This window comes from Uranotaenia lowii, chromosome 2, assembly GCF_029784155.1.
Source record: "Uranotaenia lowii strain MFRU-FL chromosome 2, ASM2978415v1, whole genome shotgun sequence".
NCBI lineage: Eukaryota > Metazoa > Arthropoda > Insecta > Diptera > Culicidae > Uranotaenia > Uranotaenia lowii.
Genome location: NC_073692.1, coordinates 202,142,249 through 202,169,754, shown reverse-complemented (window position 1 = coordinate 202,169,754; position 27,506 = coordinate 202,142,249). Strand labels below are relative to the sequence as shown.

The 27,506-nt window shown below is 34.7% G+C and overlaps 1 protein-coding gene across 1 annotated transcript in view; it reads right to left on the bottom strand.

Annotated features, from left to right (window-relative positions):
• Positions 1 to 2,181: 2,181 nt before the first annotated feature.
• Positions 2,182 to 27,506, bottom strand: part of LOC129747225 (galactosylgalactosylxylosylprotein 3-beta-glucuronosyltransferase S) — a 42,389-nt gene continuing 17,064 nt past the window's right edge. Inside the window, exons 3-6 of the mRNA XM_055741320.1 lie at positions 20,486 to 20,818; positions 11,228 to 11,490; positions 10,804 to 11,158; positions 2,182 to 3,757 (exon numbers count right to left, since the gene is read on the bottom strand). Of these exons, the coding sequence (XP_055597295.1) occupies positions 3,696 to 3,757; positions 10,804 to 11,158; positions 11,228 to 11,490; positions 20,486 to 20,818 (1,013 nt within the window). The 3' untranslated portion in view covers positions 2,182 to 3,695. The remainder of the gene's footprint in view (positions 3,758 to 10,803; positions 11,159 to 11,227; positions 11,491 to 20,485; positions 20,819 to 27,506) is intronic.

Here is a 27,506-nt window from a genome sequence, read left to right as displayed (position 1 = left end):
CTGATCAGTTTTCAAATTATGCCAAATAGAATTCTAACACTCTTCGTTCGCACACAACCTCTTTTATGTTTCCTTTTGCTGGATAAATTTTCTATTCATGCCAACAAACTTCAAATATCTTCCCATGGAGCTTCCATACAATTTTCATACATAACTCGAGAACTTAGCGAGCATATGGATCCAAATTTGGCATGGAAGAGTGTTTGAATACGAGAAATGATTGTATGATAAATTGAAGCCTCTTCTTTCTTTCAGCGGGGAGATAAAAATGGATATTAATCAAGTAAAATAAAACAAATTTGGCATCAAAGAATATTTGAGTACAAGAAATATTTCTATGAATATTAAATACTAACCCCTCCTTGCAATGGAGACTCTCTAACATGTTTGTGCTTTTTTCGACTAAATATAGGGACCGTCAACTGTTGTTTTTAATACATCTTTGGATTTTAATAAAATAAAGTTATCATAAAACACTTAACATAGCGTTTGCGTTATTCAAACTCTATATTTTGATGAAATTATTCAGTAGGAAAAATTCCTAGCTCCACCTTTGTCGAAGACATTAATGTGATACAGAGAAGGGATTATGAGAGAAAGGATTATGAGTGTCACTAACAGAGTGAATCTAAACAAACTCGATGTTGAATGTACCAAGACCAGAAATAGTATCCTGACTAATTAGCTGTTGATTGTAGAGTATTTTATTTGTAACGGTTTACTTCCAATTTAAAATAAATCTTCAGTTCAAATTTGATCAAGATTATCTAACTAAAGTAAAAAATATTCATGAGGTTTTTCCGTGGAAAAATGTCTTTTGCTTTGGTTAAAAATAAAGTTATTAATTTCTTTTAGCAAATTCACAAAAGCTAGTTACATTAATGTTGATAAACTGTTTTGGACATTTCGAGCCAAAGCAACCAATTCTGTCCATGACATCCATCATTTTTTTTTTCATGAAAATTATAAAATGATTTATCAACGAAGGACCTGTCTTAGTGTCATTTAGGAAAAACAATATTTTCAATGATTTGATAAAATATTTTCTGTTCAATTTTTTTGCATAAGATAGAAAAGTGGACAGACTGGCGCGAGTCTGGTAACCCAGGCGTACTGGGTTCGATTCCCGGTATCGGCCAGAAAACTTTTGGGTTAGAATCCCTTAAGTTGCCGACAGATAGAATGTGTTCCATTGTGTAAATAACTAAATGCACTCAATATTTCAGAGGGAATGCATCTAACCCCAGATGAATCTGAGAGATCTGAAGAGACTATTGAAAGCTGAGTGGATTGCCAACCATTGTAGGTTTCTGAAGGTTGGATGCCTTCCCTCGACGAACCATCGGCCGTGGAAGCCCTAGAAGCAATTTGAAGGCCAAGCCACACAGCCATAGACTGGATCTTGCTACCGATGGGGGAACCATACACACATACACACACAAGATAGATCAACTATCACACTATTTTTTTTCTCAAAATTTGTGCTTTCTTCAGTAAGTTTGAGCTGAGATAGAGTGATTCTACTAAAATCGAAAATTTTTTAGGAGAATGTTTTCAATATATTCATTTTTGATTTTGGAATTATAAACTTTGTTACTTGTTGCTTCACTTATTTTGCATCTTTCTTCGTTAGAGTTCGACTATACAGTTCAACATGAATTTTGTTACCCATCATCGTTCGGGACATGGGTACGTTGATCGCAGCAAACCGTCTGGATTAACAGGCGCATAATATTATTGACGAGAACCAACCAACTCATATTTGGTCGGCCAGTCGTTTGCAGTAAGAGAAGTATGGTTTTATTGTAGACGCAGCCGAATCATCAACTGGATGGCTCATGAATTGCTTCATCATTAGGAACAATCCTGACAAGTCGGACCGATTTGTATACCAACTACCTAGTCCACATGTTTGAAAATACTTAATCGTTTAGATTTGTTTGCGAGTGACCGCTGTTATCATCAATTCGGTTCTGCGGATGCTGATGCTGGCTGATTGTTGATGAGTTTCGGCTAGAGAAACATTTCTTGGAACGCTGAATTGTTGTTGGTGATGAGTGTGGTTCGAGAAGATTCATCGGGGTTGCAAGAGTACGGAGAAAGTGAGAACGAGTTGTTTTGAATTGTCTGCTGTGAGAAGTGAGGAACAATTTCGGAATAAAAAGCTGATGCACGTTTCGATTAAAAGTTTATTGGTTTATTTTCCAGCTGTGAAAAAATAGCAAATAGTTACAAGGCAAATTCAAATGCTACAAAGAACGTATCTCATTCGATGATTGAACTCCTATGTACACAACCATGGCTCGTTAATCGTCGGTTTGGTTTTTTTTAAATATCAAATTGTCTTTTAGCTATGTTCATGAGCCCTAGTTTGCATTATTAAACATTTACGAAAAGCACAGTTAGCTGTTTTTTGAGTAGTGTAAGAATTTAGACAATGACAATTTGTAAAGTTAAAGGTAGTAGGTATAGATGTTTTTTCAACGTGATACATTTTATTCTTCAGTTATTTTGTTCTGGGAGTTTCTTTTTCTCCATAAATTATTTATCTTTTTCACCAAAAAACCCTTAACGGAGACTATCTAACTAATTGTTTTTTTTTTGCTTTATTACGTTTGAAATGATTTATTCTTACATGAACTTCGCGATATTCTACGTTCTTTAAATTATTACTCGGTCTTTTATTGTGTTCTTTAATCACTGTAGAATCTAATTGAAATACGAAAGTTAAGAAGATAAATTCAAAACATCAAAATTGACTGAATAAAGGAAAGTTGAAGCTATGGCATTTTTCATTTTCAAGGAAAAAAGTCAGTTTTTTGCTATCTTGCTGATTTTTTTATGTACAATGAAAAAGAATTTGCAATGCAATGCTTAATTAGTGAGGAAAAATTCAAATTTCCCCAGCAAACGACTATTTACTAACGAGTGTTTGTGCAATCGTAATGGTTTCCTGTTCTATCACATAACAGTAACTTCGAACTACGTAGATTAAGCATCCGATTGATTTAATCAATCTTCAAACACAGCGTAAGGAAACAGTTTCCTGAAAACTAAAACTAAACTAATATCACAGCAAACATAACCCTAAGCTGATTGTGTCGTTAGGTCATAAATGTGGTGAATCTTTTTTCGTGTCGTCGTTTTTCCGGGTTAGTTTTTTTTTTCTACTGGTTGATTCATTTTAAATAAGTCGAAATTGAATCTCGGATGAGTTTCGTTTAAATATTATCAACTAGGAGGTTTCTTCTTCTATCACCCATCGTGGGCTCGTTCAATTTCAGTGTTTTCTATCTAGTAACTATACAATCTTTGTTTGATACGATGATGGTGATAAGAATGTGCGTTGCACTAAACCTAATGCAGGAGTTTGTTCGGGTTTGAATATCATTGTAGGAGGGAAATTGCCATGAAGACACACCCTTTTGGAACTGTTTGAACTTAAAAGTAGGTACTGAACCTAGGAGGAATTCCACGATCTGCTACTAGGTGGCGTCCAAGTGATAAATCCAAAATTTGGATGGAGCATTCCTAAGGAATCGAACTCATCGCGTTGAAAAGTGTTTCTGGTTTCTTAGTAATTAAAATAATTTAGGAAAATCCTTGTGAGTTGTTGCTGATATCTGGTGGTTTTATATTGCTCGCTCAGCAACACCTGCTTTGAAACGTCAGTAGTGTATTCAATCGGGCGCAAATTAGCTGAACCAAGACGACAGGGTTTTCGCTTTACCGTCTTTGATGATCTGTGCTGTGGTGCCTGTAAATAAATTAATAATTAAGTTCTTTTGTATAGTTTTTTTTCTGTAAATAATTATCAACACATTGCGGACCAAATACGAGTTATCTAGTTTATTCATTCGCAGGGACTGTGCTAAGCTTAGAAGCATTACTTTAATGTTATAAATTAAATAATCGCCGGAACAAATTTCAAATCCTTCTTTTGTCACTCTGAGTTGAAAAATCGCGAGGGGGGGGGGGGGGAGGGATTGTATGCAACCAAATTGCATACTATATCATTGCACAAAATCTATAAATCAAGTAATTTTTTATCTAAAAATTCAATAAAATCAAGAATACACATGGTGAAATAACTTCAATCTTCCAAAATTTGTTTTTTGGTCTTGTAATATTTCGGATACTTGAAATTTTCATCGAAATTTTCATGAAATACTTAAAACTTTATTTATTTCCCCCTTCGGGTTTTTCGGAAATTTCGAAGTGTAGGGTGACAAAAAAAAACTAGATATTTGTTCCAGCCTAATTAAACTGTATTCAACAAAATTAAACACAACACTTCTAGTAGCTCAAATTTGTAGAAATTGATTCAATGATGTATTTTTTAGTGTTACAAAAAAGCAACCCCTTTCAAAATATTTGAAAATGAATATTCCTTCATTCCTTCTAAAATAAATATAAAAAATGATCAATGTTCCCCCAGTTTACGGTTTGTCTGGTAATACTGAATAAAGTTAAAAAAAAAACTAATTAATTTAACAAAATTTGTTCAAACCTGCATATCGATTAAATTGTTGCTTAAAAAATAACTAATATTCAATTTGGTTCAATACTTCATTAAAAAAGGGTAAAATAAAAAAACTAGAATATCTCTATAACTTTTTTTTGCAGAACTCAAAATTACTTGAAGTCTTGTGGAAAGTTGATAATTAATATATAACCTGTCGTGATTTTACGAATCTCAATTCAGAGATTCACTTAGACACGTCTGTAGCTCACAAGAATAGATCAATGACTGACTTTGTTTTGTTTGTTTGCCTAGTGTTGCCAAAATAGCAAACGTTGCCATAGCAATTTGTTTCATTTTATTTATCTTCAGTGTTGCCGAATATCCTACATTCCTTCTCACCTCTATTCTCAATTAAAACTTTTTACGCGTTAGCTTTTGTTTTTTTTTCCTTTATACCACAATGTTTTTACCAAATATCCTTAATTTTTTTCCATATTCCACATCTTTACTCTCCATCCTACAAATTTTATTTTATTTCTGCTTATCCTTCATCTCATCTCATCTCTACATTCCTTCTCAACTCTAATCTCATCAGAATCTTTGATTTACAGACTATTGTTTTTCTAAAATACAAAATTTTATATCCCAAATATCCCTAATCTTAATTCTACATTACATTCTCGTCAAAAGCTTTTCAAATTAATTTTTTTCTGCATATTCTTCATCCAATCCGCAAATATTCTTCCCAAAAGCCTTCACAATTCGTCAGAGCCGGAATAATTTGATATTATTCTTAGAAACAACTTACCCAATCAGAAGGCTTACTTGAAACAAACAACCAGCAGCAGTAGCCTTAAAATCCAAATCAAAATAAAAAAAAATCAGAAGCAGCAGTCTTAAAAATCCGTGCTTCTTAAGCAAATTCTGTCTTTTTCCACCAGAAGCCAAATCAAAACACACAATCAGCAACCACGGGCTTGTGATATAGCTCTGTTGGCAAGTCTGTTGTCTCCTGAGCCGATGTCCGCGAGTTCGAGCCCAAGAGTAAACATCGAACACAGTTGTACCGGATAAGTTTTTCAATAACGATCCGCCAACTGAAACGTTGATAAAGTCGCGAATGCCATAAAGATAGTAAAACGACTATAATCGAAACAAAAAAAAAACAATCAGCAACAGCAGCCTTAAAAATTTGTACTTCCTTACCCATCTCCGTTTTTTTTCATCGGAAGGCCAAATTGAAGCAGACAATCAAAAACGCAGTCTTAAAAATCTGCGCTTCTATCGCCAATTCCGTTTTTTCCACCGAAAGGCCATATCAAAGCAAATAATCAGCAAAAGCTGCCTGAAAATCTGCGCTTCAAAATCCATGCCGTCTTTTTCCACAGGGTGACCAAATCAAATCAAACAAGCAGCAGCCTTAAAAATCTGCACTTCCCAAGCCGATTACGTCTTTTTGGCCTAACCATAACGAACAATAAGCCGAACAACAGTCCTGAAAATCTGTGCTTCCAATGGCCATTACTTTTTTATCCGAAAGGACAAATCAAAATAAAAAATCAGCAGAAGCTGCCTGAAAATCTACGCTTCCAAGCCCATTCACCATTTTTCTACTGGAAAGCCAAATTATAACAACCATAAAAATTCCGTCTTATTCCACCGGAAGGCCAAATCAAAATAATCAGCAGCAGCAGCCTTAAATATCTGCGCTTCTATAGCCAATTCCGTCTTATTCCACCGGAAGCCCAAATCAAAACAATCAGCAGCAGTCTTAAAAATCTGCGATTCTAAAGCCAATTCCGTCTTATTCCACCGGAAAGCCAAATCAAAACGATCAGCAGCAGCCTTCAAAATCTGCACTTCTATAGCCATTTCCGTCTTATTCCACCGAAAGGCCAAATCTAGTGATAAGGAGGAAACGTCAAGTTTCATTGAGATCCTATACGTTTTTGTGTTCGTTTTTTTTAAGTGTACAAAATGTGTTCATTATTAGGGTGACCATTATTTCCCAACTTTATTGAAACCAAGCTTCCACCCCCAATCAAGCAAAGTTTTAGCTAATTCAGATAATTTCAATGGGACCCTCAAAGACCTCCGAATTGGTAGAAAACTTTCTATGAATAAGTTGAAATTTTCAAAAATAATTCAAAATTTATTCTGGCAACACTACGAAGCATCAAAAACTTTGTGACGTACAGATTTTAAAGTTGAAAACAATTTTGCAGAACACTTCAAATCAATTCGACGCACATGAAAAAAGTTACAAAGATTTCAGTTTAGCTTTTACTTTTTCATATATTTTCAACGGAACGGAACGGAAAGTGAACAGCAAAATCTTAATGCCGGGAACAATTTAATAACTTTCCTTAATTGTTTAATGTCATTGATATATTTTGCAAAATTTTATCTCAAGTGAGCTTTCATTACATTTTCAACGAACAGTTCATTACAAAAACTGACATAAACTAGTCGCAACTTCTATCCGTTTAGAATATTCGTAATCTGGACAACATATTTTATTTGGGAAATACTAATTTTAAAGTTATTTTTGTAACTTTAGCAGCAGCTTTCTGTGAATTCTTAAGATGTTTCAAACGACGTAAAGAAAGCTCACGCGAGTTATTATGGATTTACTCATAGTAAGTAATGTTTGTTAGTTAGTTTGTCGGCACTATCAGTGAAAAAATGATGTCCTTTTATGTAAGATTATGAAATTATATAGACCGATAGAAAGTTAGAAAAGATGTTAGATGGTGAAAATGAGCGAGTTGCATTTTATTTCTTATTTAGTTTTTTAATTTTTATTATTTTATTTTGATTATTTTATTTTTTTTTTAATTTTTTTTTATTTCCTCAATTAACATTCATATTATTTTTCATTAAAAAAGTAAAAAAAAAGATTACGGGCCTCAATTGTGTTTGTTTGGCTTGTAAGTACAACCGAAATTGACAAAAATGTAAGCTTCTAATGTAATCTAATGTAGCTTCTAATTTAATTTAATTATTTTTCATTTTTAAGACAATGAGCCCTATTTGCATCACACCAGTCCAAAAAATATCCCATGATTTCAAATAGCCGGATAAATCAAGACGATGTATTTAGATCGAATTAGTGTGTAAAAACTTTGAACGGTTCAATTGAAAACTTTTAATATAAGCTTCCATATGGTGTACCTTAAATTTCAGAAAAAATCTATAGAAACATGTGTAATTTTATTTTCTTCATCATATAAGTTTTCCAATGTCGTTCAGTATCCATGATAATTAGTTGAAAAACTGGAGATATCTTAAAGGGTTATTTGCCGTGTTACGCCGAAGTGACGCATAAACCATTTTTTTTTGCGAATAAAAGTGATTTTCTCTTTTTCCTCATTATTCGTTAATCTGGGACTTATCATAAAGTGTGATCTGTAGAATTTATGCAAAGATAGATGACAAATGCAGTCTTTTGATTAATTATTCTTTATTTTGCGTAAAATTCGTATAATTGCTTCAACGGATATGCGTCAGTGCGGCGTATAATCATTTGTTTTGCTTTAAAGATTCCTCGACGCGTAGGAGTGATGTATTCCACAGTCTTGTCATGCAACTGGAACAAATTTCGTTCTTCAGTTAAAATGGCCAATGCGTTGGATCTTCCTTAATTGTATTCGAGTGAGGAAAAAATATACGGTGTTAAAAATAGGGTGTCCATCGACCGAAACTGGCCGAAATCAAAGAGGTGGAATTCGTCAGAGGATCGTTTTCGTTTCATTATAAATCTTGTTTTAAAGGAGATTGGAAGCGATTTGCATTATTCACAGTGAAACAAACCATCGCCCCCGGACTTTAACTTTTAATCTTCGCTTCACTTTAGAAATGAAAACAGACAGAGGAATAGAGGTTGAAGTGAAAAAAAAAATCGATTTTAAAGAAACTTTATCCACTTATGCCTGATAATAAAAAAGATTTTTGGGAAAAGCTCGATGAAAAAAGTTTAAGGGGGGTTATTAATTTTTTTTATTTTCAAACTAAATAAATATTTGAATTTTGGGGGGGGGGGGTCCTCTCTATGTTATCTTAAACAGATCGTTGGATCGTTAAAAATGACTTTTTTTCTAAATCTGAGGAATATAGCTTGGAAATAATACGGGTTATTGAGATTGTTCTGTATCAATTTCAAAAACATATGCGTTACTTCGGTACATAAATCGCTTTTTTGGCGATTTGTTTTTTTCGATTTTCTCAAAAACTGTTTGATATTTTCTAGATTTGTTGAAATCATTTGAAATCTCATAGAAAAACGCACAAAATAACGTCAAAAAGTCAAAATCGAAAAAAGGATATGCGTCACTTCGGCATATCACGTCAGTGATACGGTCAAAATTTGGTCAATATCAACTTGACGTATTTCTTTCAATTTTGCATTTTTAAAAACCTGAACACCCCTCATTTTGAAGGTGTGTGTGTGTGTAGAATGTTGCTCCTATTTTGATTTTGGAATTCACTCTTCAGTTGTCAAAATGCCGTCCAAGGAAATAGAGCAGCGTATCAAAAATTTGCTCGCGCATCGCGAAAATCCGAGCTACACGCCCGCAAAGCTGGCGAAATCGCAAAAAGTTGCCAAATCAACCGTTACAAATGTAATTAAAGTGTTTAAGAAACGTTTGTCGACAGCCAGGAAGTCTGGATCGGGGGGAAATCGAAAACCGGAAGCCGCTGAGACGACAAAAAGAGTTGCCGGTAGTTTCAAGCGAAACCCTAACCTCTCTCTCCGAGATGCCGCAAATAAGCTGGGTGTATCGTCTACAACCGTGCATCGAGCCTAAAAAACCAGCCGGACTATCGACTAACAAGAAGGTAGTGACTCCAAATCGCGATGATAAACAAAATACGACGGCCAAAGCCCGATCTTGGAGGCTGTACACGACGATGCCGACGAAGTTTGACTGCGTGGTAATGGACGACGAAACCTACGTCAAAGCCGACTACAAGCAGCTTCCGGGACAGGAGTTTTATACTGCAAAAGGAAGGGGAAAGGTAGCAGATTCTTCAAGCACACGAAACTGTCAAAGTTCGCGAAGAAATATCTGGTTTGGCAAGCCATCTGTACCTGTGGCTTGAAAAGCAGCATTTTCATAGCTTCCGGGACTGTCAACCAAGAAATTTACGTAAAAGAGTGTTTGAATAAACGTCTGCTGCCTTTCCTGAAGAAACACGGTTGTTCCGTACTGTTTTGGCCGGATTTGGCATCTTGCCATTACGGTTAAAAGGCCATAAGTGATACGCCGGCAATAACGTGCAGGTGGTTCCCAAGGACAAGAACCCTCCCAACACGCCAGAGCTCCGCCCAATTGAGAAATACTGGGCTATTCTCAAGCGGAACCTAAAGAAGACAAAAAAACTGCTAAGGACGAGCAGCAGTTCGAGACAAACTGGCTTTTTGCGGCGAAGAAGGTGGACAAGGTGACTGTACAAAATCTGATGGCAGGGGTTAAGCGTAAGGTCCGGCAATTCGGATTTGGAAAAGCGGATGCCTAACTGAATATTTTTCCTGAATTTTATTCTTTTATAAGCTCGAAAAAGAAATTTAATTTGATTTTTTAAATAAACGATTTCACTGATTTACACGCGTTTTTCCTTGACCAAATTTTGACCGTATCACCCTTTAGTTAATTATTAAGTTATCAACTTGTTAAGAAAAGCGATCCGATAACGTTCAGTTTTTCGCTTTTCGCCGGCTCAAACCCGATAGTGCGTAAGTGAGTAGCTAAGATTGAGTGAATTCTCCGTAAAGTTGACAACTTTGACTAAAAAACACTACATCAAAGCATTGGTGGTGATCCATTATGAGACTATATTTTGATACCCTCTCTCGAATTCCGATTGGGCTTAAATTTTTGCATGTGAAGAAGTAGGCCAACGATCTATTTCAGCCTGAAGCACGTAAGATCATTCAAATTATCTCTATCCTATACAAATTTGGGTCACCTTCATAACAGAGGGAGTTTTGCAAAAAATCACCTCATTCTGTCATTCTTTTCAAAATTCGATGTTTATCAGCCGAAAAATTCTCAAAAAAATACCTCGATTTTTATTTATCAGATGTTGAATACAATATTTTTGCATGTATCAAGATAACAAAACATGTCAAAGGACATCGACAATTTTTTAAAGTGGAACCCATCGTTCGTCAATCGAACTGGAATCCTTATTGTCTGGCTACTCATCGATTGATACGTTTCTTATCTGCCAATCAGCCATTCACATGGGTGATTGAATCGAATTGTTGTTACTCCAAAACGAAGATAAATCGAGCACCCGGATACCTACAAATATACATAAGTACTGGACCTTACCTTCCGAGTGACTAATGTGGTTGACACCCATTGTTTCGAGCTGCTTCAGCAGAACCCCCAGGCTAATCTTATCATTCTGCATGGCCCCGTTGCTGATGCGTATCTTTGGCGGTTTGCTGTTTTTGGTTTGCGTGTGCCAGACTAGCACTTCGGTGCAATTTTTGGCCTTCGGTTCGATGTCCTGCATCTTGAGGCCGATGCTGCGCAGGAATGCGTCCTCCTCGTAGCCCGCCTTGAAGGGCATCGTCACGTTCGGACTCAGACCCATGTACTCGAGGTTGACGGCAAAACCGGCCATATCCACCGGCCACTTCCGTTTGGCTGGCCACGAATCGAAAAATCCGATCACTTGACCCTAGAACGTAGGAAAGCACTTCTGTCAGTTTAACTACTGGTTGATAATTCGAACACTTAAACGGCTTACATTTTTCACAATCGGGGTACTAACGGCGTAATCCCCGATCAGACCAACTGGGAACATCGACACCTTACGCGTGGTTCTTATCTCGGAGAACAGCTTCAAATCGAAGGTGTTGTCGTCATCTCCAAAGTAGAGAACCCCGGTCTTTCGGTTGTTGTTTCGAATCCACGCCAAAGCTGCTCGCCGATTGGCAACACCCCGCGGAACTTGCTTCTTTGACCGGTAGAAGTCCGGCATCGGGCTGGATATGTGAGTGTACGGGATACCTGCAATGACGATAAATGAAAACGATCGTTTAATCGAAGGCGCTTATCGCTGTTTGCGGTGAATCAGGCGGATGTTGTAAATGTAGCTGTTTTTTTTCGATACAAATTTATACCATTGCATTTTAAATCCATTGCAAAAATAGGGCTGAAAAGTAGGAAATTTTAAAGTTTTCTCAAATGACTGTTTCTGCTTTCAATTGGGGGAGGCCACCTCCCTATGAACAAGTGTCCTCAAACAGAAATTTTTGAAATACCTAGTTATGACTGTTCTTGGTTATATCCCGAAGCTTGTTAGGTAGTACTTGAAGTGTGCCCCAGACTTTGGGGGAAATTTAATAAAACGTGCCATGTGACTAATACGCGCTACACGTGTTTTGAAGAATCTGTGACATTTTATACCTGAAAAATATCACTAATTTGTTTTAAATGCAGTGATTGGCCATGGTAAGTATAAATTTATCTTTAAACGATCTCTGTGTCGTGAAAATTTCTCACTTCAAGTTTTCCTTGATTTCGATCTAAATTTCAAATAACTTTCAATTAATTGTCACCAAGCAGAAAAAATTAATTAGACAATATTTTCAGACACTTCGATAGTTGAGAATCTAAACCATGGGTGGCCAAACTACAATCCGCGAGCCGCAGTTGGCCCGCAACTATCTTTTTGTGGCCCGCGAAGCTCTTTATTAAATTATCATGTTTTCAGAATTGAATGTTTTTCTTGGTATATAGGGTAACGGACTTATTTTGGACCAGAGGACCAATTTTGGACCACCTTGTCCAGCTCTCTTATAAAACAAATGATCATGAAACTTTTTAGCAAATATTGTTGAAACCCAGGCACTTAATGTAATGCACTAATTTTTTTCATTTTTAGTTGATTTATAAGAGAGCTTTACAAGGTGGTCCAAAATTGGTCCCCTGGTCAGAAAAAAAATTCGGTACCCTTTAATTTGAAAAAAAATGTGAATAAATCTTCATCAACTTCATTTGAAACGAAGGCAGAAAAATCTCCTTGATTTCATTTTGATGTAATTCTACAAAAAGGTTACCGTCACTGAATAGAGAATCGATTACAAGAAAAAAAAATAAATTCTCAATATTGTACAATATTGGACACATCCACAGGGGAACATCATTTCTGCTGTCTACGTTTTAATAACAGACTTTCAAATATTGTGGCGTCCCAAATACAAATCTTTTTGCAGATTTTATCTATTACCTCTTGATTTAGTGATATAACGTGTAAAAGTTTCAAGGTTGATCCGTCTTAAGTAAAATCGATTTTTGATAACTAATAAATAAATAAGGTTTACGTGAAAACTGAAACCTGATTTGGAATCTGTCTATTATCCTTTATCGATCACGGATTCAGTTCTTGCTTAGTTATCCGTTTCAAAAATATGCTTAAAAAATAAGTTCTAAAAATTTTTAGAAATTGGGAAAGATCAGATTACAAATATTTCTAACATCATTCAAGAAAGACTTTGAGTTTTTGGTATTGAAGATTTTAACTCATTTAAGATTTTTTTGCAAAAATTTACACGATTCGACTTAACGCCAAATTGGTTAAAATATTTTTTTTTAATTTTTAAGATAAGTTAACCACCGTTAATTAATTTTGTAAATTTTATTTTTCGGCATATCGGTGAAAAGTAGTTCCGAATTTGATAAAGATGGATAGAGAAGTGAGAAGAAAATTTACAGATGTTGAAAAGAGCGAAAGAGCATTTTTGCGAGGAAACTTATTAACGTACACCATACTTTACCCTGCAACATTTCATTATTTAGGAGAAGTAGTACCGGGATAGAGGTGGCACTACCTTAACCTATACAATGAAATCTGGTTGGTCCGAAGTCTACATGTGGTGAACACGTATACTGCCCGTCCGGAGTATACGTGTTCACCACATGTAGACTTCGGACCAACCAGATTTCATTGTATAGGTTAAGGTAGTGCCACCTCTATCCCGGTACTACTTCTCCTAAATAATGAAATGTTGCAGGGTAAAGTATGGTGTACGTTAATAAGTTTCCTCGCAAAAATACTCTTTCGCTCTTTTCAACATCTGTAAATTTTCTTCTCACTTCTCTATCCATCTTTATCAGATTCGGAACTACTTTTCACCGATATGCCGAAAAATAAAATTTACAATATTTTTTATTAATTTATCCAAATTTTCCGTATTTTTTGCAGAATTGGGAAAAATTGACAAAAAAAACAACAGTAATTTTTTTTTCCCAGGAAACAAAATTATACGCGGTCTACTGAAAATTTGTTCACTGAATTAAACCTTTATTTAAAATCTTTGAAATATTCTTCAGTTTGACAGAAAGATGAACAAATAATTTAATATCAAGAGTATCTTCGAAAATTGTTTTTGATTATATCATATGATTGATTTTTAAAGTGGTCTCCACAGTTGTTTTAGCGAACTCTACTCTACTTATAATTTTGAGAAGTTAGAAAAGCTTCAGGAAAACAGACTTATATAAAACTTTGAAAATTCTGTGAACCACATTCACATCATTATCAAAATTATATTTTAAAAGTTTATTCAACTATTTTTTTTTATTCATTTCCCGACCAAACTAGTTTAAAAAATTATGAAGTCTTGACACCACATCATGAAAAATTGTAATGATATATTTAGCACGGGGTACTACTCCCTATTCGTAATGAAAATTTTGTTTTAAAAGCATTGAATATCAATTAAAATTTTACAACATTTGCTTAATATTCAAAAACTCTAAATTCTGGTACGAAGGAATGGAAATTGTTTTTTTTTTGCTTAATTTCAATAGTGGAAGGTATAATAATGAAAATTACATTAAATATAAATGGTTTAGTATTGGTAGATTTTAAGCGGATCCGGTAAATCTACCAGAAAGACGACATACTTGAATCAAGGTTACCGAAATCACAGGAAAAAAACTATAACTCCACAGAATGTGAGCAAATTTTTGTCTTAGTATCTGTGTCACAGAACACAGAATTTTTTAAAGATTCACAGATTTTACAGATTTAACAAAAATTGAAAGAATTTCAAAAGTTGTAATTTTTTATGTCAACATGGATTTTAGATTTCTAATTTTGAATTAACAAAACATCATAAGAATGAAAATGTTAATTTTTTTTAACTTTAATATGTTAAAGACCCCATTTGCATAAAAAAGCATTACAGAAAAGCAGCAAAGAATTTACGTGTAAAATGACAGAAAATCAGAATTGTTTTTCTCAAAAACACAGATTTTTTTTGGAAACCTTGTTTTGGGTTGCTATGAAAGTCAGTAAACAAAACTTTCAGACCGGTCCGCATAACAGGCAAATGAAAGAAAACATTTTCGATTGAAAATGATTGCTTTCATTTTCATGCCTTGTTTAAAATCATCAAATAAGTAGATAAATTTAAATTATTAGATCGTTTTATACAAACAGAATCAAGCTGTCAAAATAAAAAATAAACAAAGTTCTATTTTAGAGTTTTTTGTTGCTTGTAAAATCGAAAAATAATGTAAATGATGTTTGTTAAACTTGAATCAAAATTAATAAAAATAATATTAATTTCAAGTTTGTTGGCTTAGTTGGCTTCCTCTCTGAAATAGTTTGAAATCCCAAAAAAATAGACTTGAAAATAAATCACATAAAAATAACAATTTTCATTTACGTTTGAAATTGAATGTCTTGATTTTCATATGAAAATCATCAGGTGCACTTTGAAAATCATTAACGTCATCAGCATTTGAAACACCGTCGAATTTCAACTAAAACATCGCAAACGAACTTACAGTAGTAAGCCTTTGCCTTTCATTTGACAAACTTTTGTGAAGTGAGTGTGAAAGTTGGAGACGCTGCCTAGGATACATAAACATCTCCAGTAAGCGCGTCCTCTCAAAAATCGTCAGAGCATTCAAAAACTTGAGAATTTAGTCACCGAACCTGCCGATTCATGTTTACTGGGAGGTATCTCGGCAGGACAAACCGAATGAGAATATTTGCGTTCTTAGAGTGTCGCCGAAATTAACCGTTTTATTCTAAGTTCGGTGACTCAACTCTCAATTTTTTGAATGCTCTGTCGATTTTTGAGAGGACGCTCTTACTGGGATGGACAGCTATTGAAAAATATGATGAACATTTGAAGATGAACCCAGGAGTGGTCGCAAATCTGGTCCTGTAAGACCTGCTACCGACAAAAAGGTTAGGGATGCCTACAAACAGAAACCATCGGCTTCCGACGTCGAACGTGATGCGCGCTAAAGAGCGACTTGGGCTCAAGACGTGCCTACCGGAAGCAGAAAACCCCTAAAAGAAACCCAGATCAAGCCGCTTCTGTCAAACCAAGGGCCCGGAAACTGTATGATTCAATATTTTGCAAAAGTTCTGGGTGCATTATCATGGACGATGAATCGGACTATATAACCCTTCCTGGACCTGAAAAGGCTGTTTTCACTGAAAAATTTGGTAAGGAGGTGATGGTGTGGCAGGCAATTTGCAAGTGTCGGAAACAATGAACACCAAGAACAATATCAAAGAATGCCTCCAAAAGCGTATATTGCCGATGATCAAGCAGCATGATGGACCCGTCATATTTTGGCCCGATTTGGCATCATGTCTTTACGTTGAAGACACACTAGGGTGGTACAAAAGCCAAAACGTCTGTTTTGCGCTAAAAAAATATGAATCCGCCAAACTGCACCGAGGCACGGCCAATGGAGACTTCTCTTTGACCAAAGCAAAGCTACGAAAATACATGAAACCAGCTGATTACATCGGGAAATTTATAAAGGATTTCCAAAAAAGGTGAAAATTGTGGCTAATGCAACTGTGCAGAAGCTTATGAGTCACGTTCGAGGAAAAGTGCGAAGTCTGGCTTATGACTAAAGATTTTTATCAAATAAAAGTACAAGGTTGGGTAAGACACACATAATTATACAGTGTGCCAAATATAATGAATAAAATTTAATTTTTTTTTTTTGATTTTGAAAGTATGCTTATAATTTCTGGAACAGTCTATAGTGCACTATTGATAGTGGCACAACTTGTCTGCTTTGCGCATTTTGTACCCAGATCCCTTAAACATTTCTACTGATAAAGCCCAAAACACTCTTGAAAATAGTAATTGCAATCTACTGAGGTAGTACATTTATGTGTGTTTATTTCTCAGCCATTTGTACTGCTTGATCAAAAAAAAATACTTAATGCAATGTGGTATCAACATGTGTTCGAGGTATTACCACAGATAAAGAGATGTACAAGCCCGAATAAGAAAAATCCAAAAACCTGTGTAAAATTTGAAATGCATTTTTTTTTGTATCGATTAAAGGGCGAACACGAAATTTTTGCGACACATTTAACAGGGTATAAGTTTTTTACCATGGGGTAAAACTCTACCAAATTTTGCATACTTTCTCATTGATGTGTATTGTTTACATGCCGTCAAACTCGAAGTCGTGTTTTTCGATTTAACGAAAATGGAGGTAAACCAACGCGAGTCCTCGAATACTTTTTCAAACACCTGGAATTTCCTGACATGTCGCACCGGCAGTAGGGGAAAATGTTGAACATTGGGTGTTAAACTCTCCCCATGAGGATCCAAAAATACAAGCGAGATATTCTACTCAACACTCAAAATCTCAAATTCAGAATAAAATTATGATAAAAGAGTAAGGTCAATCAAGAGTAGCAATCTAGACTAAAAACTAATGCCAAAACCTCAAAAACGTATCCCAAGTTCAAAATTCTGCTACACTTTTTCAAAAAATTTTCACTTGTTCATAGAAATTAAAGTCTGAATTTTGCATATTAAATTAAATAAAACCCATTTCGTAGGTTCCACAGGTAACCACAATTGTATTCCTATTTTCGTATTTCGGATTCTTTATCCAGTTCAGGATTCTGGATTTTAGGTTCGAATAATCATAAGAAATTAGGAATAAAAGTTGCTTTGAAATCCTTGTTCAAATTTGGTTTTGCATTTCACATCAAATTTTCAGATTCAAATAGTTTTCCTAACATGGAAAATTTTGTTTTATATTCAAATTCGAAATTCTTAAACTTGATTCTTACAAAAAATTCAAACATTGAATGCTTCGAAAATGGCAATTAAAAATTGAAAACTCAGATTCGATCATCGCTTATTCATATTTCTCGCGTGAGTTTTCATTAAAGTCGTATGGAACATCTTACGAATTCACAGAAAACTGCTGCATAAGTTTAAAAAACGACATTAAATTTATATTTCACGTACAGGCTACAAATATTCTAAATGGATGGAAATTGTGACTAGTTTATGTCAGTTTTTGTTAACATTTTGTTTCATACGACATAATGAAAGCTCACGCTAGATTTTAATTCAGATTCTCAATACACACTAAAATAAATCATTTAAATAGTGAATTTTGATAAAACCTGGATTACAGAATATTAATTATAGACTCATAAATGAGGGCTTTAAAACTAGGCTCATAAAATTCTGATCTGGAATAAGATTCGGAAATCGTTTTTTTTTTGTAAATTCCAGAAATCGTATTGAAATTTGGCTAATTAGGCACAATTTTTGTTTGGATAACGTGCCGCTATTAAACCTTCCCCTTTTCTGATACCAGATTCAAAATTCAGAAAAATATTTAGCTTGTAAATAGATTTTACAATCAACATAAAATGTTGAGGAATTCAGGAGATCATGAACTCATCACATTGCGGTCTAAATACGAGATATCTCGTTTTTTCGCTTGCCAATAGTGTGCTACACTTTGAAGTAAAACTCGAATGGACTGAATTTAATTGTTGAACTGTATTCGACATAACTGAACACAATATTTGCCGTAACTGAAAAATGCTAAATTTGTAAAATTAAGTCCAGGGGTTTTTGAGATAAAGAATGGGGAATTTCATGGTTGCTCGTCTTTGATTTCTTCGCGGTCCTTAATGTGATAAGATTAAGATTTTAAATTTTTAATCAACATTAGTTTGTTTGATCCGATAAACAGAAATTTTATTTAAAAAAAATCATCCATAGGATTTTCATTATGGAATTGATCCTTTATGAAAAAGGTTTTGAGGAAGAATGACCTTAATGGGTTAAATTCCTATAAAAAAGGAAAAAAAAAATGAAAAATGTTTTCTGTTAAAGAAAAATCTTCATCTTCATACTATATTTTCTTGGTGTATTGTTTAATATTATTAACACATTGAGGACACCAATATTCGACATTTTATGTTGGGGACGATTTTCGATCACCGCTAATTGTTATTGTCGATTTTTGTTGATATTTTTCGGTGAAAATTAAGTCAAATCCAAACAACTTCTTTACGTTTCGGCTTACTGTTTTGTTTCGGCCATCTTCAGAAAAACTGTATTTCAAAAATATAATATAATACAAAAAATGTTTTGTTAGAATAATCACACAATTCTCCGTCACTTTTAACTACACTAGAAGCACTTACAATTGTTTCGCCGTGTGCTTTCCTAACGGCTGTCTAACTTACTTTGAGTCAGATTTTGAATCGCTTCTAGTAGCTTGCGTTTTGCGTTCTTGGTGACGTCGTGCAGTCGGTTGTTGTCGTCGTGTTTGAGGTCGTCGTTTTCGAATTCTTTCTTGAGAACTGTGGCGTCGCTCTTAGTTTTTTGATTATTGAGCTGTATGTTTTAGAGATCTCGATAGCGTCTTGTTTTATGTTTACTGTATTTCCTTTTTTCAGTTTTATATGTAATGTTTCAGCAGTCTTTCTTTTTCCTTCTTGGTTCACTCTCTCTAAAATATAAGCCTTTTCGAAATCAAATTTGTGGTTTTGCTCAGGAGCATGTTGTGTCAATCCTGTGGCCCTGGAGTTTTGTTTAAGACTTGTTTTATGGTTTTTTTATACGTTTTTTCCAGTGTTTGCGATGTTTGACCACAGTATTCCTTTCCACATTCACAGGGAATCGAGTAAACTACATTTGTTTGTTTAAGTTGGTGGTGAATATTGCAGTTTTTAAAGACATATTTCATATTAAAATCAGTAATATCAAATCAATAATGTATCAAGCAAACTTCATTCGACAATCTGATGATTGTTATCCCTTACTTTTTTTTCGAAAATTTGATTTATTTCCATCAAAAATTAGAATCATTGAATTTCCAAATTGTTTGAAAGATTGGGCTTGTTTGATTTTAGAAAAGAATAAGTTTTTTTTATGAAATAAAGGCTCTTCTAAAAAAGCTAATTTTATGTTCAAATCAACTAAGTTTGATCTACCAGATTCTTAATAAACAAATTAATAAATGTGAATTTTGCTTACCATTAATGGATGAAACACATCTCACCTGTCGGCAGCTTATGGGATACGAACCCAAAAGTTTTCTTGCCGATACTGGGAATCGAACCCAGTACGCCTGGCATAAAAAACCATACTCGTGCCAGCCTATCCACTAGACCACATCGACGCTACAATTTTGATGAACTTAGGTTCAGCTTTTTTTCCTAAAAAGATTTGTTTTTTTTCGTTTTTTTTTTTGCTCTTTTGCATCTTAATTGCTTCACATCATCAGCTGTTTAGCCATTTCATGACTCACTACGATAGTGATACCTATTTGTTTTATGATTCATCTCAGTTCAACTTTGAGTAAGTGAACATCAATACGATGTTGTTTTAATTATGTAACTTATATCTCTTTTCTGTCTGAACCACAGCACAGGCAGATAGAAAACCTCATTGAGATGTCTTCAACAGCCTTGTGAAAATATCGGTCATACACCAACCAGCAAGCATCTGTTATCAAAGCTTTAAACCCTAAACCAACAGATTTAAGTACCTGCCTGTATCACATTACGCTGTTTCTGGCAGGTAGCAGGAATTCTTGATCTTTTAAAATGAAAGTGCTCTTAAAGTGAAAACTTAGAGTACCGTAAAGTGAAATGAATTTGGAAGGAATACATCCTTCGGAATACCATAAATTTACGATAAAACTAACAAATCTGAAAATTCTTACTGAAGAAATACTTAAAACTCACCGAAATTCTTCAGCAGATCGTTCAGGAACCGGTTGCAAACGTCGGTATCATCGGCCACGATCCAATGCAGGTAGGGAATGTGCATCAGTGTTTGACCCAGCCGGGTAATTTCCGCCACCTGTTCCCTCCGGGGGTACGTCGGTGTCACGAAGTAGATGATCGGTTCCGGTTCCGGAGCCGGAAGCGGTCTCACCGAGGACCCACTTTCCCCCGTCTGCTGTTGGCTCTGATGATGGTACAGATGTTTGCGGCTGTCGTTGAAATTTTCATTACACACCGACACGCTGTCGTTTTCCGAAATCGGACTTGAGTATTCTTTGTTGCTTTCATCGTCTGAGGGAGAAATGGGGGAAAATTAAAGAAAAAGATTGAAATAATTATGCAACAAAGTGAGATTTCAAAAAAAAAAAAAAAAAATAGAAGATCTTCAAATCAACAGTTAGTTCCTAGATATAAGCAAGTTCATCGTGATCAGTTCTTGACAAACAAAGTTCAAGTTCAGAGGTAAGTACCAGCTTGATCTTGCACCACGCAAACAATTTTACATACGCGCAACGCTATCTCGCACGATTCTTGATTGCGAGCTGTAGGGGGAAGTGTTCCTAAATGCGCATGTTTGGTAATATGCGCATACAGCCGATTGACGATATGGCTAGAGATTCATCATATCTAATCAGTGCAGTTTGAGGCTAATACGCTTTTAACACATGGCATGAAAAAATTAAATTGTTATATAAAGTCGAAAAAATTTAAAAATTCAAACAAGATTTTTGCTAGTTTTGTTATAATATATTGAACTTTAATTATTGTGCGTACAGATTCTGTGAACAAAAATTTTAATGGTTTTTCTTTCCTATTCATCTGGAAATCGGAAATTCAACAAATTGAAGCTTTTGGCAAAGTTGTAGATGATAAGATATTGGAATAAGAGACAGGTTCTGAATGCCCATATCTAGACAGGTTAAATGCCTATATCAAGAAAAATAGATTATTTTTATAAATTTTTTACTTACTATCATTTAAACATTAAATCTACGCTGAAATCACGATCTTACAGCGAAAAAAGAAGAACTTCATACTGATCCGGTAAAAATACAATATGAACAAAATATTACCATGAAATATGGCCATATGGCATACTTAACTATGTTTCATGCAAAAGAACTAATGATGTAAAAAATTTCACCAAAATTTCAGCCTTGACGTATGCTCAACATCCGTTTCTACCGTTTTCAATTAAATAAATTCAAAATATTGCAAGTGTAAACGAAATATAGCTTAAAACATAAATATGCGCATTTAGCCCGCCGGTTTCGGAAATCGGCTATTTTGACTTCTTTTATTATAAAATTATTTTCACAAAAACTGTAAAAGATTTTAACAGAAAAATTGCTCTTACGTATAGAAAACAGATGTCCGCTCATGTGCATATAGTTTTCAGACTCCTATCTATCGGAATATGGGAGAAAATGAGTGTTTTCCTTAATATGCGCATATAGCCTTCCTCTCCCCTACGTAGCGCAGCGTTTATTTTGTTTACCGGAAGAGCAAGTTATTTATTATCCACCGATATTATGCACGCAAGCAAATGTGCTCTCTATGGTTGTAAATAATTTGAACGTTCCAGCCAGTTCCGTTTGGGACAATCCAAAGCATATTCCGAGATAGGGAACCTACAGAGCTACATACATATGTATGTACGTATGGAGGGAATGCAAACCGGTAAAGCGTTTGCTTTAATCTATTCGTCGTATTGGACGTAATAATTCCGAGCGATGATATCTTCGAATCAGAAAAAAAAAACAGTGCATACATTTTATTATACGATTGGATAACTTATCATTTGAGAGTTCTGATAAGGTTGGTGAAAATTCTTCGAATATACAAAATGTATAGCATTGTTGACTCACGAAATTTGATTTGCATTTGCGAGAATTTCGTATGTTGACCTAATGAGTTTATTTATACCATAAACTTATGACGCATTACCATCTGGGATATTTCTTATTTTGTTTCGATCATAAAAACAATTAAAATATTTCAAGACAATTCATCTCTATAAATTTTTTTCTTGATCATCTAAGCGATTCTTAGCAAGAAACATATTTTTTACATAACGCATTTCTTCTGGTCTTACCTCACGATGACTTTTTCTAACGATTGGCACATTTTTCTAGAACATTTGATCTTTGTAAGACATCAAAGTTTCGAGATATAGCTAAGGAATCAAGTATCCCCAGGGATCAAGTATCCTCATTCTCCCCTATTGTGTGTAATTCATGTTGCAACACACGAGATCCGATTTTATCAAAAACACAGAACAAACAAGTACTTTACCCAACTTTTTATGATCCGAATGCTAAATATTGCTAAATAATACAATTCAGGAAGGATGAAGGACAGAAAATTGAAAAAAAATGAGTAAAAATTAAGTCTTTTTAAAGCCGTCCACATTTACCGCAGAAAGGGGTTGGAGACAGAATTTTAGTTTTTTGTTAACAGACTCTTTTTTCTTCATTTTTAACCGCCGTTTCTTTTCCTATCTGGTTGTTTAGAATTTAAGGATTGTTGCAATGTAGAGTTTTTCATCGAGAGCCATCTAGTTTACGAGAAATTTGTAATTGAAAAAGATGCACATCAACTCGACATCGTAGTTGAAAATAGAAAATTCAAAAAAGTCGCTGTAATCATCCGCTACTGTCTGAATCGTAACTTTTTCACAGTTATTGGATATATTACAAGTAAATTGAACATTCTGCATTAAAAGTTTGAAAAAATAGTGCACAGTATTGATTTAATAGCCATCGTCCACACTTACCCCGGTGTACCTTATTTATTTTACACATTTATAATTAATATTCAACATGAAACTTGAAAATCTTCATTGATAGGCACTCATAACATGCTGGTACCCGAAACATTCGGGGAGAATGGGGATACTTGATCCCTTCTTCTTATTTTCATCATATCTTTTTGGTAAAATTTTGCAGATCTCCGTTTTTTGCATTTTCTTCTGAGTCCTTATAATAAAAAAATGTATAAATATTAATTACTGGATAAATATTAATAATTTCTTGCTTAGCAATGATCAACGTCCATTCAGAATAAAATATTTACCTTTTGTACTCGAGGGATCAAGAGAGCCCATAACATGCATTTTGGAAAACTTTTTCTTAAAAAAATTGAGAGTTTACTATTGCTTTGAAAATATGGTATTGAGAAGTTCATATTATACTCTAACGATGAACATATTGGATTGTAAATTTTTCATGTGGGAAACATTTTCAAATGATAAAAAAGATCTTAAAGTTAGATTTTGTTAGGTTTTTCAAACAAAGTGTAGTAACTCACAAATATTTTTTTTTAATTTTTTGAGATAACAGATCTGATGTTTTGTTCTATTTGGCAATTTTTTTTCTAGACATTTTATCTATGCAAGACATTCCAGTTTCGAGATATAGCTGAGGAATCAAGTATCCCCAGAGATCAAGTATTCTCATTCTCTCCTACTTTTTACAGCTTTTTGTAAACCTTGACTTAACTTTGTTTTCTAGAACAAAATTGGATAATATTGAAACTAAGTTGTCAACTGTTCTCTCTGTTGAAATTGAAAACTGGGAGGTATCGGATGAAGAACCACTGTCTGATCACAGACATATCTCATTTGATATAGTAGGAGGGGTTATAATCAAGGACGTTTATAGAGATCCCAGGAACACCAACTGGAGTCTTTACAAACACACACTTGAAGCTTGCAATCCTTTGTTGGAAACGAAAATACGAACAACAAAACAGTTAGAGGAAGCTTCAACCAGTTTCACAAATAAAATCATATACGCTTTCGAAGCCAGCTGCCCACTCAAGGAACGTGTTTCAAACAGGAAAGTTCCTTGGTGGAACAGACTACTAGAAAAGTTGAGGAAAAAAACAAGAAAACTTTTCAACAATGCAAAAGCTAACTCAAACTGGGATGATTATCGTAAATCCCTTACAGAGTACAATAAAAACATTAGAAAAGCTAAGAGGAGTAGTTGGAAGCACATGTGTGAAACCGTGCAAACTACACCCGAAGCTGCCAGACTCCAGAAAGTTCTATCTAAAGAACACTCAAATGGACTGGGTCAATTGAAGAAAAACAATGGGGAGTTCACTACAGACCCAGAAGAAAAACTTCAATTACTACTAATTACGCATTTCCCAGGATCCATCGAAGGGATAGAGATTATATACACTCCGACTGAAAGACCCAGACGAAATGTCAGACGCGAGGAAGCTCTCTGCAAATCGCCCGCAATCTTTACACCGTCAATGGTTGACTGGGCGATAAGTACATTCGAGCCATTTAAAGCTGCTAGTGAAGATGGAATTATACCAATCCAAATACAGCAAGCAAACCAAATGGTAACACCTGCCTTGGTAGGGATGTTCGTCGCCAGTATGACCCTCTGTCATATTCCAACTCAGTGGAAGAAGGTGCGCGTGATCTTTATCCCGAAACCAGGGAAAAAAGATAAAACTCAACCTAAGGCATTCAGACCTATCAATCTAACATTCATTATTTTTAAAATAATGGAGAAGATACTTGTTGAGAATATTAAATCGCAGTATCTTAGCTTAAGTAAGCTAAACAACTTGCAATTTGCTTACAAAAAAGGTATATCCACGGATACGGCCTTACATACTCTTACACAAAAACTAGAAAATACTCTAGAGGCAAAAGAAATAGCACTCGCTTCTTTTTTAGACATTGAAGGGGCATTCGACAACGCATCTCACATTTCAATCAAAACAGCTATGAAAAGACTAGGGTGCCACTCGGAAATTGTTAACTGGACTAGTGCCATGCTAATAAACAGACCCATTTATGCAAGCTTGGGAGGGCTTACAATCAAAGCCACACCAACGAAGGGATGTCCCCAAGGCGGGGTTCTATCACCGTTGTTGTGGTCCTTGATAGTGGACGACATCCTAAACAAACTTGTATCCATGGGATTCGAAGTTATTGGCTTTGCAGACGACTTTGTATTATAGTTCGGGGAAAACATGAGAATGTGTTGTCTAATAGAATGCAAACTGTACTCAACTACGCACTATTTTGGTGCAGGGAAGAGGGAACCCTTCCAAAACTACCGTGATAGCCTTCACTACGAGACGAAAAATTACACTAAAACCTCTAACATTAGATGGGGAAGTGTTAAACCTCGAATCACAAGTGAAATATTTAGGCATAGTACTAGACTCAAAGCTATCATGGAACCCACAGATAGAGCATGTAATCGCTAAGGCTACAACAGCTCTATGGGTCTGCCTCAAAGGAGTAGGGAAAAAATGGGGACTACAGCCGAAAATTATCTACTGGATATTTACAGCTATAATAAGACCCAAAATCTCTTATGCCTCCTTAGTATGGTGGACCAAAACTATGCAAATTACAGTCCAGAAAAAACTAGCAAAGCTTCAAAGACTAGCAACGCTAGCTATAACTGGCGCAAAGCGAAGCACACCGAATGAGGCTCTAAACTCACTTCTAAATATTCTGCCTCTATATCCATTCGTTGAGTTAGAGGCGGAACGCAGTGCCTTGAGACTCTCCAAACACAAAACGCTCTATTAAGGAGATCTTACAGGACACCTCAAAATCCTAAAGAAATTTAAATTAAACTCACTCATTGTGAAAAATGATGACTGGATGGAGCCCATTTTTAACCTAGACATACCATACAATGTAACTATCAATGATAGGGACGTGTGGGAGTCAGGTGGACCTGCGGTTCCTCCCAGATCAGTGGTCGGCAACCTTTTGAGGCAGAAGAGCCAAAATCTTCAAATTTTCAAAATTTCAGAGGTTTAAAGAGCCTCATTAAAGATTTGTTGTTTTTGTTTTAAGTAAAAAGAAACAAAATAAATTGATGTTAAATTAACAGTAATTTTACGATACTACTTTAAAACCAGTTAATTTTTTCTGTTTCTGATTACATTGAGTACATGGATTCTCTTCTGGATTGTCAATTCTTCTCACATGGTTTGATTGTTTGATTTTATATCAACTCTAATGCGTTGGCAAATATCAAGTCAAATATTAAATATCAAAAATCCATATCAAGCTAAAATGAATGCTTTGCAGGGTATTAAAGTGAAAGATTTGAACATATTAAAATGAACAGAATATTTATAATTTCTTTGGCAAAGAAAAACAACAAAGTAAAGGAAAAAAAAATCTTAAAATTATCAAGCTTTTTATAATATTCTCCAATTTAGGTAATCTTTTCCAAAATCCAAAATATGAGGTTAAATTAAACTAAAATTTATGTAGCCAAAAATTTTAATCTTCAAAAATTCTGCTTCTGTCAAAGTAAAATTCTCGAAATTCATGACATCAAGCGAGAGTTTCTTCAGAATGTTATGCATCCGGAAATTCCAAAAATTTTATTTTATGTCACATGTGATTCTTCAATATTGAAATTCAATTAATTGTAGATTATTCACCAATGCTTGATAACATTTAGATTACTGGAAAAAATCTGTGGTTTGACCAGTATAAATCTGTATTAAAAATTCGTGACAAATAATAAACAAACAGGGAAAATCAGTTTAAGGAAACTTTTAAAGTTTCGAAACATAAATCAATAAAAATACAACAACGGTGACTAACTCTTAGTAAAAAAATGTCCGTTACTGAAACTTCGTTAAAAATTTGTGTGCTTCTGGTAAATATTGGCTGCAGGCATCACATTTGAAATTTTACGTTTGTTCAAAGACTCAAAGATTTACTACTTTTTTAAATAAACACATACAATTTCATTATAAAAAACCTGCTCCGGAGTGTAAAGATCAATTTAATCATTGATTACAAGTATTAAGCCTGTGAGTAAGTTTTCAAATAGATTTTCAGAATTAGATCTCTTCAAAGAAACATGAAGTTTCACTGAGATCCTATATGTGTGTGTTCGTTTTTTTTTTTTAAAGAATTGAAATTTTAATTCATTCTCAATGATGATTCGAGTTTGAAAAGCTTTCAAAC